This window comes from Schistocerca gregaria, chromosome 4, assembly GCF_023897955.1.
Source record: "Schistocerca gregaria isolate iqSchGreg1 chromosome 4, iqSchGreg1.2, whole genome shotgun sequence".
NCBI lineage: Eukaryota > Metazoa > Arthropoda > Insecta > Orthoptera > Acrididae > Schistocerca > Schistocerca gregaria.
Window position 1 is genome coordinate 498,748,843 of NC_064923.1, and position 12,846 is coordinate 498,761,688.

The 12,846-nt window shown below is 36.6% G+C and overlaps 1 protein-coding gene across 2 annotated transcripts in view; it reads left to right on the plus strand.

Annotated features, from left to right (window-relative positions):
- The window catches only part of LOC126268180 (DENN domain-containing protein 1A-like), a 257,983-nt gene that overhangs the window by 119,673 nt on the left and 125,464 nt on the right, over window positions 1–12,846 (plus strand). For both annotated transcript variants that reach the window (XM_049973781.1, XM_049973782.1), the window contains exon 8: window positions 6,882–7,109. In XM_049973781.1, the coding sequence (XP_049829738.1) occupies window positions 6,882–7,109 (228 nt within the window). The remainder of the gene's footprint in view (window positions 1–6,881; window positions 7,110–12,846) is intronic.

Here is a 12,846-nt window from a genome sequence, read left to right on the forward strand (position 1 = left end):
CACAGTGACTACTTAACAGTTTGGGTCCGAAGATTCAATCTAAAGCAGAAATAAATATGCCTGCACTGACACTTAAACCAAAAGAAAGAACGCAGAACTCATAGCGTCTGCCCCCACATTCAAAGGCAGTGTTCTTAAAATTATCTTCTTGTAGTGCAATTTGCCAGGACGAGGCTCCCAGATCTATTATGGCGAGGTATTTAATGTTATGGAATTTTAGAAGTCATTCTTCCAGGTTGTGAGACCGCATCATGACAGGCACAATAATTTTATTTATTCCTAATGTGTCGAGCATGGGATGGAGCCTACCATCTGATTTGCTGATGGCCAAAGTGTGGCTGCAGTATATAGATAAGGATGGTTGTATTATTTCCCAGTTGAACATTCTATTGATCTCTTTCCTCAAAGCCTCCTCCTTGGCCCATGGATTGGGGTAGACGAAAAGCAGAAGGTTTCGTATGGGTACACCTCCATTTTGTATTTGTATCTGTTGATTATGCCAGTACATTTTTCAAAAACATGTACATAAGGTATTAAAACTCCAGCAGCTCTTCCTTTTGTTCTTCCATAAGGCGCGCTGACTCATTTACCCTGCCGTGCATGATATCAGGGCTTATTTCCTCTTTCTGTGATTGCTCAATTCCCTGTGTGTTTACAAGCATGATGGTAGAATAGAAGAATTTTATTCAAAGGTCTGCAGTGAGTTTTTGTTTTCTTCCTGTGGTGTTTGACTTGACTAAAGTCTACTGAATGTTGTTGGTTGTTCACAACGAAATGACACTTCCCCTTACGAACGTCAATATGTAGTTGATACTTCCTAAAAGTGTCCAGGCTGATAAGGCAGTGTACTACTAGTAAAGTGCATTGTATAGAGAAGCTATTAATTTGAGCAGGAATCCATGCCTGCAAGTTTATGCCTTTAGACTTACCTCCTACAACTGTTTGTATTTTACAATTTTGGACTGGAAGCGTCAGTAGGTGTCCTCATTTTTGTAACTGATCAAACAGACCCTGTGAAATTATATTCATGGTAGCTCCAGTGTCCAGTAGTATGGGTACCATTAAATCATATATTTGTGCATTGATTACTGTCTGTACTCTGTCTTCATTTTCATCTAAACAGTTAGTAATATCTTCATGTCACAGGCTGGCTTTGATATCCTCACATTTCTAGTATCTAAGAAAACAGTTGTTAATGAGTTCCATACCCACACCCCTGTTACTGTTCATTGTTTGGGGGCCTATCAAGACTGGTTAGAGTGTTCTGAATTGAACTGAGTACTGATCACCATGTTAGGGGTAACATCATCTCTATGCATATTATGTGCCTGGTTTCGTCATTTAGTATCTTGAGCAGTTCTTGATTCGAAATTTTGCTGTCCCTGGGTGCTATTTGAAATGTAATTTTGATTGTACAGATTACAGTCAGGTGGTGGCTGATTATTTTGTTGCCCGGTTGCACTAGGCTCTAGCCAGTTGCCGTCTGCGTGTCATTGCTCCTGGTCGACAGCGCATTGTTCGCTTGCTGACTGTAACCTCTCTGGCCATTAAATCCTGTCTGATGTAAATCCTGTCCAATTGAAATTCTGTCTTTGGTTATTTTTATATCCTTACTTGAATTTCTGTTTGTTTCTGTTGATATTGCTGTGAGGGAGATTTGACTGTCAAACACAAACACATTGGTTGTTATTGCCATTCCCACTATGTTGTTCATTAGTTCATATGGGGTCTGCCTGCACACAGTCATTTTGTGGTTGCACTGGTCTCTCTTTGTAGATCAATGGAATCAAAAACTGGAAGGAAATTCTCTGTAGCTTGCTCAGGAGTGGCTGTTAATTGCTCACATACATTAGCTGGTAGCTGGCTTTTCAGAACTTTCAGTATAGCTATGTGTAATGTTGGGTTTGTCCAGTAATGGGTATTATTTAAATACTTCTTGAAGTATGTCATGAGCCCTCTGTGTTTACTGTTGAATGGCACAGTGCTAAATACCCTGTGCCTCAGTCTGTCTTTTATTGCAGTGGACCAGAACTTGTCTGGGAATGCCTTTCAAATTGATCATGGGTGTGACATTTTTCTGCCATGTCAGTGACCCCACAGCAAGATGTCACCCCCATGTATAACCTACCGCACTTTGGTCCAGTTCCATGGCAAAACATTCTGGAAGGCTCTTATGAACATGACTGGGTTTGTTCGCTTATCTTCGGAAGAAAAAATCGAAAACTGCCTTTGTCATAATAAGCCTTGATCCATGAGCAAAGTAGAAAGCATGCAGTAGTGTCCACTGTCGGTATGGCATTGTTTTGACATATCTGATCGAATTCTGAATACCTCCATGTGACAAGGACAGTAGTCCCATATAACACTTATGTTTCTGGACTACCTTCTGCATCTGGTTACTGCCTTGGTCTAGAATACCAGCCTCAGCTGTGTCGTTTATTTCCATAAAGTCTTTATCTATCCTTTCTTGCTCCTTTCTCATGAACAATGTAGTTAAAACTTGTGCTACCTAGTTGCAGTGACAGGCCTTACACCTGTTCAGGTTGACTTTTGTACGCTGTTTGCAACCCATCAACGGTACCTGCGATTGCAAATTATGGCACAATTGTAACAGCTGCTGCTGCATTTTTGTCATCAGATATGTCCATCATCTTTTCTGTGAAGTGTTCTTGTGTCTCCCCTATTGACTACACTTTTTGGGTTTTAATTATTTGTATCTTGTGACAAATAAAATCTTTCCCCGTACTTAAAAAGTGTATCCGATACTTCATTTGAAAGATCAGCATGCAAATCTTTTGCCAAGTCATTGAACTATTGTGTTTTGTCGATTCTGAAAGCATCAAGAGTTTTCTTTTGCTGTTGAAGTAATTCCTTTTGTGTATCTGTCTATTATTTTGTAAAAATCATTAAATTTTTCTCTTTGTTGTTTTGAAAAATCATTAAATTTTTTGTCAATACTTTGAGTGCTTGTTTTTGCTCTTTCTTAAACCTATTATTGAAATCAGAGAAGCTTTTTTAAATAATGTTTATAACATTTGCCTCATGATCAGGGTTTCTGGTGTGTGCAATGCACTCTGTCCAATAACATTTGCATTGGGTGTAAGTGTGGCAGGCAAAGAATGATTTAATGAGTCCATGCTGTTACGCATTACATTTTCATCAGGGGAAAAAGAATACTCCCTGTAGAAAATTATGACTCTGTCTCATTTCCTGTCATCATCGTATCATTTCAGATGACGATGTTACTATCATGTGTCCATGTTAATTGAAAAATGTAATTGTTCATTGTCATTGCGATCAAGATTTTCAGTTTCGATTTTGTGTGTTCTATGTCCATGTCAGCACATCTTGTGCCTGGCTATCCAGCAGTGGACTGGCAACAACGTGCCTATCTTGTGTACTCATTTTTTGATGATTTTACAAAATGACAAAATGAATACTTTTGAAAATGAAATATTCTGTTTGTAACAATGTAGGTTCCACTACAGAACTTATTCAGTGGTGCCTCTCTAACATATATCAAAATACATTGTCAGCTTAACTCAATTGTATGTACACATTTCTCTCCCTAAAATTAATTTTCCATCCAAATGTCTATGTATTTTAAGAGAACGCTTCAATCTGGGAATTGGATGAGGAAAGGTAATACAATCACTGTTGGCAGAGATGCTACTAAGCGCAGTCATACATGCATGCAGTGGATCATGAATTTTCCCATCTTTCATTGGCTTTTTCCCTCCTTGCGGAATTAATTCTGTAATTGATTGTGTTTAATCTTTTGAACTTCATGTGATTTCCATCGTTGTTGCAATAATGTAATATCCTATTCATGAAATAGAGAATGACAACAATAAGTGAAATAGAAAATTTGAAAATTATATAATTATTTTAAATTATTACAACACTGATGGAAAATTAATTCCTTTGAGTTTTGGTGTACAGCTTGATATTTGCCTTGCTCCCCAAAGATGCTTATCAGTGTCGGTGTGGCTGCATCAGCTATTCTCTCTTAGTGTTGACGTCTTCTCTGAAAAGGTAAAGTTAAAAATGCAAGTTCTCATCACATTGGGATGTGGAGATTAGGATATAGCTCACTATGAGAATGAAAATGTGTTGGTTCCGCACATTATAATTCCTAATTAACACAGTATTGGGAGAGTGCTAGTACATACAACTTTATCACATCGGCTCAAAAAATTGATAGACACAGAGATTGGTGAAAACAAAAACAAAAATTGAGGCACATAAAAATTGATAGTATAGCTTTCAGTTTTCTGTTTGCTCGCTCAGATGCAATCATATCTTCCTACGGTATTTTTGCCTCACGGGAAAAGCATGAATAAGAATTATAATAAATAAAATAGAAAGAAACTTCCACATGGAAAAATATATTAAAAACAAAGATTCCAAGACTTACCAAGCGGGAAAGCGCCGGTAGACAGGCACAATAAAATAACATACAAACACACACACAAAATTACGAGCTTTCGCAACCGGCGGTTGCTTCGTCAGGAAAGAGGGAAGGAGAAGGAAAGATGATAGGATGTGGGTTTTAAGAGAGACCTTAAGGAGCCATTCCAATCCCGGGAGCGGAAAGACTTACCTTAGGGGGGGGAAAAGGATAGGTCGTGCTTGCGCCCGTACACACACACACACACACACACACACACACACACACACACACACACACACCCACACACACCCATCCATACATATACATATGGATGGATGGATGGATGGATGGATGGATGGATGGATGGATGTGTGTGTGTGTGTGTGTGTGTGTGTGTGTGTGTGTGTGTGTGTGTGTGTGTGTGTGTGTGCGGGCGGGCGGGCGGGCGCGCGCATATACCTATCCTTTTTTCCCCCTGAGGTAAGTCTTTCTGCTCCCGGGATTGGAATGGCTCCTTACCCTCTCTCTTAAAACCCACATCCTTTCATCTTTCCTTCTCCTCCCTCCTTCCTGACGAAGCAACCGCCGGTTGCGAAAGCTCGTAATTTTGTGTGTATTTGTGTGTTATTTTATTGTGCCTGTCTACCGGCGCTTTCCCTTTTGGTAAGTCTTGGAATCTTTGTTTTTAATTATAATAAATATTTAGTCATATGTTTAGGCTATTTAAATAACCTACACAAGCTTGAAATAAGAGACCATATTTTATTAAATAACTTAATAATGGTAAACTATATCACTCTTAAAATAGTTCAGTATCAATAAAATGTTCAGATTTGGGAGCTATGTGAAGAAGTGCTGAACTTATTAGCAGGAAGTCATTATACTTTAATTTGAGTGGAATGGGGTTCAAATGTCAGTCTAACCATCTAGAGTTAGGTTTTCTCATGTTTCCCTAAATCATTGAAAGTGAATGCTAGGATAGCTCCCTTGGAAATTACACAACTGATTCCCTGCGCCTATTTTGTCAAATCTAGGTTTGCGCACCTGTTATAATGGCATCATAAGTACAGAAAGTCCTTACCTTCCTTCTTTATGTTCAAAAATAACTGTGGGTAAATAAACCAAAGTTCATGTAGGAGAGCAATGATTGTTACTCGTGAGGTGTTCATAATTATTATAGTAAGTTTTCTACGTTCCTGTGACCTCATAAGCTTTGAAAATCTTTTATAAATTGATATTCCTGTATCATTATTCTTACCCAAAAATACTGACTTTTTTCCCCAACCTTGCCAAGTTACACACATGCTTCATTTCCAATCCTTTCCCAGTGTGGTTTCTTACCCAATCTGTAGTGACTTCTTTTGTGGTGAAATATTAAACTAACCATCTGTCCTGAGAATGCTGTCTCAAGTCATATATATTCCACATTGTGTTCCGTTTGACTTACTCCACAATGATGTAATGGCGAGGATAATTGTCATGTTAGCACTTTGCCCCAATACCAGTGTCTCCTGCAGTTGTAGTTACTGAGAGTGTTGGTGCAGTGATTAAGGTATAGGACTCATTCTTGGGGTGGTGGCAGCTTAAATCTGACAGTCCACCTAGATATAGGTTTTTGTTGATTCCCCTAAATAGCTTAAGATGGATGCTGGAATAGATCATTTGAAAGAGCAAAGCCAGTTTCCTTCCTCAACCGTCTTCAGCCTGAACCTGAACCCGTTCTTTGTTTCTAACAGACCATGCCATCACATCATTCCTCCCTCTCTCTCTCTCTCTCTCTTTCTCTCTCTCTCTCTCTCTCTCTCTCTCTCTCTCTCTCTTTTTTACAGCTGCTGTTTAGGAAGCTATTGTAATTCACTGAGTTGGTTGCCATTCATGGAAACTCCGCTAACATATTTTGCACCAGTAAGTTCCTTTGTAATGTAAAGCTCTTGCTATTTTAAAGCCCATATTTAACAGCCTCACTTCATCAACAAGAATGGCAGTGAATTCAAGCAATTAGCATTTTGCATAAAAAAAAGAACTGTGTAATCTCCTCACATACTAATAAAATTCTCAGCAGCTGCAATCTCTCAGACTCAAGGAAGTCCACATCACGCGGCCTACTATCCTTCAAGTTTGGCTGAAAATCAATATACTTACTCATGGGTCTTGTTCATTGTTTCTGCACTTTGAAATCCATCTTACATAAAAGGAATTTGTTGCCTTGTACATCACTCTAATTGAAAGTCCAGTGTGGTTCAGCAGTCTAAACACTGATTTAGAGCAGGACATTAATCTGCAGCTTATACAGCATATTTCTTTCTTCGTGAGAACTTAGTCTTATTGTTTGTAATTTAAATCAAATAAAGGATCAGCAGTTCTTTAAAAGTATGTTGGCAGTAATTAATGTATGGAAATATTTATTTTGAATTTGAGGTAAAATTCATATAGAAGTAATTTTATTTTAAATGTGAAGATAGCTGTTAATTAAATTTTTTTGTTCCAGGTAAATTCTTTAAAGAGGCAACTACGAAACCGAGCTGCTCTGTTGGGTGATGGTGTGTCTCGAGCTTTCTTAAAAGCTCTTGTCCAGTTAATCGGTGGCTATAGAGATGCATTAAAGTTTCAGCAAGGCCAGAAGATAACATTTGATCCTGAAGCATTTATTGAGTCTCGGCCAATGAGTATGCAACCATTTTTGAGGAAAATGTTACAGCTTCAGATATTTCAGCAGGTATTAAAGATTTTTTATCAGTCAAAAATTTTTGCCCATGAATATCTGTTGTAGCAATGTTGCTCGGAGTGGTATTGTGAAGTGTTAAGTTTTATAACACAAAATATGTCGACAGTGATTCGTTATTATAATATATTTTTTGCATATGCTGTTATTCAGTTCACAATAGAAAATACATAGATCAAATAACGCAGTAACTAGGTCACAAAATCGTGAAAGACAAGAGCTGAAACTCCAGTATTTTAGAAAAGGAAATGGTTGCAGACTTAACATGAAAATACAAATCAGACCACCTATTTAATCAAAATATAGCAACCATGACACAGATAAATATGCAAATAAATAAATAAATAAATATTTGTCTAAACATAAGAAGTAAATAGACTAGAGAAAGATTTGACGCTCCTTTGAATGATGCTTAGTATCGTGACAGGAAATGAAATGTGTCAGATGTTTCTCTAATCTATCTTATTTCTTACTTTTAGACAAATCATTCCACAAAATATTTGATCATTATTTCAATTTTTCTGTGTTTTGTTCAGAAAGCATGAAATATATTTAAATATCAATAAGGATTCTCTTATTGTTAAGGTTTATAAATCAAGAGAGAGCTGAGAAATTTTAATGTATGTTGTGATTTGATATTTTATTTTATTGTCACAACATGAAAGAAATAATTCCACAGTTCCTACACCAATGTAACTTTTCTGTGCAAAACAGTTATGCCCTGAAGAGATGAACTTCTGAAACTTCATTTACATAGTTAGCGGCAGCTGTTGATGAAATAATTAAATTTTCCCTCAAATTACAAATTAAGTTTTTCGTAATGAACCTGATTGCTTTCAAGCAACTAAATCTCTTTTTGCTAACGTAGACCTCACACTGATCAGTTTGATATCCAGTTTGTCCATTTCTGATGCTTCGTTTTGCTATGAAAATTTGGACAAAAATATATTATGTAATTTTCCTCAATTAACTGATTACATTTTTCTTAATTAATCTTAGTAATTTCAAGGAGTTAAATATTTTTATGCAAAACTAGACTTCCTGCTGGTCAGTTTGATACCCCAAAATGTCAGTTTCACACTGTTCATTAGGCTATGAACATTTGACAAAACTCCATTAAATATTGCCACCAAGAATAGCTCTGAAAGAATGATAGGAGCTGAAAAGCATGTGGAACAGAATATGCACGGGACAACGGGAGCAATAATATGACACCGATTTTTTGTTGCTAAGTGGGGTCGCTTTAGAGATATGAAGGTCAACTTTGATTTTTTAACTGGGCTGCTGTAGTTTGGTACTTATTTTCTGATAGCGGCTATCAAGATGAATCCAATGATGTGTAACAGTGAGGTCTTTGAAGGTCAACGAAGCTCACAAAGGTGGCATGAACGTTCATTTAGAGGAGGTGTTCGAAGTGATGACCATTGCTATAAATGCAATGGTGCAATCTTCTTCTTATGGATTGAGTGGTATTCCTTATGATATCAGCAGTTATCAAAGCACATGCTCTGACAATTCTCTCTCATATATTGTGTAAATAGTAAATATTAACCAAATACAGCATATCCATCTAAAGTGCAATTGACATGTAAGCACCATTCGACAGATTTGCAGTACAACACTTATAGGAATGGTATGACTAGTAACGTCGAATCAGGCAAATGTGAATGAGGAATTCCTTTGAAGAACATGTCGATATGCTTCTCATTTATGGAGAATGCCAACCAAATTCAGTGAGAGTCAGAGACTGACATGCTGAAAGATATTCACAACGTACTCAACCTAAATGTCGTATATTTAAATGATTGATTCTCAATTATTGAAAGTGGGTGTCTGAGCTGGTGGAGTTGGTTAGAGGGTAGGGAAGCACATAATATATTAAATAAAGTTTCGTATATGGAGATTGAATGCTTAATGGTGCTTTACATTGGTGAACAAAAAGTTCCTGAATACGATAATTTAAAAATTATTTAGGAGATGTTTAAGAATAATTAGAATGCCTTCTGGTTATAATGTTTTGGTGGTAATGGTTTGGTTTCAAAGTTAGAGTGCTCTGAAATATGTGAAACTTGCTTTGTCAACAAAATAAATGATGGGGACAGTTACCTGGGCTCATTAAAATTATCTATACAGAGAAAGGGTAAAATAGTGACTGACTATTATTAACATTATTGGACCATTTTTATAGAAGTTGAAGCAAAAGCAACCAAAATTAGAACATAAAAAGGTGCTCTTACATAGGGAAAATGTACTTCCTCACATGTTGCCCATTGAAATAATAAAAGGCCACTATTACTTTCAAAACAGTTGCCCACCTTCACTATTCTTCGTATTTGACCCAGATAACTTCTTCTATTTTGTAACATCAAAAACTAGCTTCAAGGGAAGAAGAGTTCTCCACATGAAGAGCCCTGTAATAACCGAGTATTGTGCTGAATTGGAGATAAATTTCTTTTATGAGGGAATTAAAAATCTTAAGATCTCATTGGACCAGATACATTGACCTCAATGGGGATTTTGTTGAGAAACAAATTTACTTTCATAATGTTACTTATTATGCTTTATTTTAATGAGCTTATCATTCCACCATTTTATAAAAATGTCAGTCATTTGGTTGCTAGAAGTAATTTTTAGAAAACTGGAAATCATTTTATTTAAACTGTTAAATTAATTCAGCTGCAAAAGTCACACCAAAATAATTACTCCATGACAGTGCATACACTAAAACTGAGGAGCATGGCTGCAAGTTCTAACTGAGTTCAAAAATGTTGATTATGAAAATGTGAAGTGTTGAACACGCAGTCTCATGAAAATACTTTCAGTGAGAATGGGGATATGGTCTGTAAGGACATGTATTGTGAAATTGCTATTAGAACTCTTGGTCTTTTGACATGTAACAAGTGTGCCAAATTAACGAATTTTGTGCTTGTTGAAATTGGCACATAATATTAATTTTAACAGTAAGCTTACATTCAGTAATGTTTACATAGAAGAAAAAGTGTAACTGTAATTTAGCTTGTCATTTAAAAGATTTTGATGGCAGTTTATTGATGTAGCTCCCTATTGTTACATTGAAGTTGCGAAACTAGTAGCAGTTTCTGGAACTACTGTGCGAGCAAAAGAGTTAGTGGCAAAATATTGTCTACTAAATGTGACAGTGGAAGAAAAATGGAAATTATAGATACTGTAAAGGACAATAAAGAGGGCTGTTATTTGTAGGATAATGACGAGTGCCTTGAAAATGATCACTGAACTTCCTTGTGAGCACTTGGTGTCGGTAAAACTATGTAATGGGTAATACATGAACAATACATTCCTGTTATTGCCGAACCTCTTATCAGTGAGATGATTATAATTACAGACTCCAGTAACACATACTGCCCAAAACTGAAGCCATCAACTGATGGAGATACCATTTATAAGCAGAATAATCTGCACTCCTTAATTTTAAGATTTGGGGGGGGCGGGGGGGGGGGGGGGGGAGAAATAAATATAGGCTTTAACTTGTATTTGTGATTGGATGCCATTCATAGAGTATAATGCTGTTTAGTTGCAACTTTGAATGGCCAGTTTATAGACACATCTATTGGTTGCATGCAGGATAATGACCGAGTTGGCTTTTTCCCATTTTGTAACTTGCCTCACACTTCCTCAGCTGTATATCAGTGGAAGGTGTGCAGGACTGACATGTTACATGAACTCAGTAACCCACCAGGTGAATGTTGCCAAACATGTCTCACCCAGTCACATGTAAGGTCATTGTCCATCCATCCGTTTGGAATCTCTCTCCCCCCCCATTTGTCTTTCACTGATATTTTAGAAACAGTTTTTCTTTTAACCCTCGAGTGGGTATGACTGCGTATTAAGTGTGCCAGTCAAAAATAAAATGATCCTGCATGGTTCCTTTGTTGTTTCACAACTGCAGACCCATACCTATTCCTCCATTATTGCTTCAGGTAAACCAGCGACAAATTGTGTTCTCATATGTCCAAGTGAGCAGCAGTAATATAAAATACAACGTCAGCTGGGTGTAAAAAATTTACAATTCATGCAAATAATAATAATAATAATAATAATAATAATAATAATTTGATGCCGATTACAAACTAGCAACATAGTCCCACATTGAGGCAGTTGTCTACGAGATAATTAGTGATAAAATAAGTGGCTGTCTGGGATCTGATGCTGCTGCACTGCTTTATGCTTAAAGTGGGTCATTACTGTCTCTGTAACACCTATCCTTGGTGACAGTGTGTTGTTGTGAAAATTTATTTCATTATTTTTAATAAAATAGTGGTTTAGCTCATATCATGTAAGTTTATTTTGTTGTTGTTGAAATATATTAAGATTTAATTGTGATTTTGATCCTGTATGTTTCTTTACCTTGGTAACATAAAGACAGTTATTCTACACATGTGTACAAAGTGCACCGTGCACCCATTCATGAAAAACGGCACTCCCGCTCAAGGGTTAAATATAGCTTTCATCCATCACTAGTTGAATTATACATATCACTCTACACCTTTGCTTCTCACAACTGCCTGTTTGTATCAGGATTCTGCATTCCCCCTTTTGATCCATATTATCAGTATGTGATTATGTACAGGAACATCAGCAGTGCAAAATTTAAGAAATGCACAACTTTTTCTTGTAATCACACAGAAGCCACTAAGTGATGATAGTTTTCCTCCAGAACGTAATCCATTTCGGTTGAAAAATCTTGATAGCCAGCCCTAGATGTATTAGAATGCAATACGAATTCTTTCTAGTGAAGTTTCTCATATGAGAATGAGTGTATCATAAGATCACAGTAGGCATAGGATTTTTAAAATCACAGTAGGAGACCTGCTGATAGATTGGCACTCATGACCTTCTATTTATTTGTTTATAACTTTTTAATTTGTTCACCTACCCTTCTTTTAACTTCATGTATTCAGTTTATAACTCTTTTGATGGGTACAGTGGACAACAAATCTACATAATTGTATTGTACTTTCATTTCTAAAAATACAACAGCACAAATTCCTTCTGTTTAGGAAGTAAATTATGCAGCACTGTTCCATTTAATGTGTCTTGGACAGTAGATTGTAGTATAAAATCCTTCCCCAATGGCGTTTTAAGGAGCATTTTAGACCTAACACAATGGATTAGGTAGAACAGCTTGGACAACCATCATCCATTTACTAGGTTTTATCAATGAATATCCAGGGCTGATGCCAGGAAAAATTCTTTTTAAGAAATCACATATAACTTTAATATCTTGTATACAAATGTTGACTGAAAAGTTGATGGCTTCACATCTGTTATATGGTCAATAAGTTCCCAGCAGAGCTTAAAAAGTTTTGCACATTGTGTCACAGATTAATGCAATGTAGAAGCATTGCTGTACACATTCCTCGGGCATTTATAAATTCATCATAAAATGTAGTAATTTTTTGTCAAGAATTTTATCGTCAGATGATGTGTTCGCTCTGTGACCTATGACCTTCTTTAAACTAGAGATGATGCTTGCTTGCTTGCATGCCAAAGAGATAGAAATGGATTGGGTTGTTATGACATTACTAATCCTATCCATGTTCAGTTTCTTATCCCATGAATGCAGCAAGTTCTGTCAAGAGAAAATGTTTTCTTTTGTTTTTCTCTTGAGCATTGCTCTTGGCACAGATTCACTGGCTCTACTTGCTTCTTGTAATTGCAATAATTCAATTTCCACTCAGCATCACATATTTTT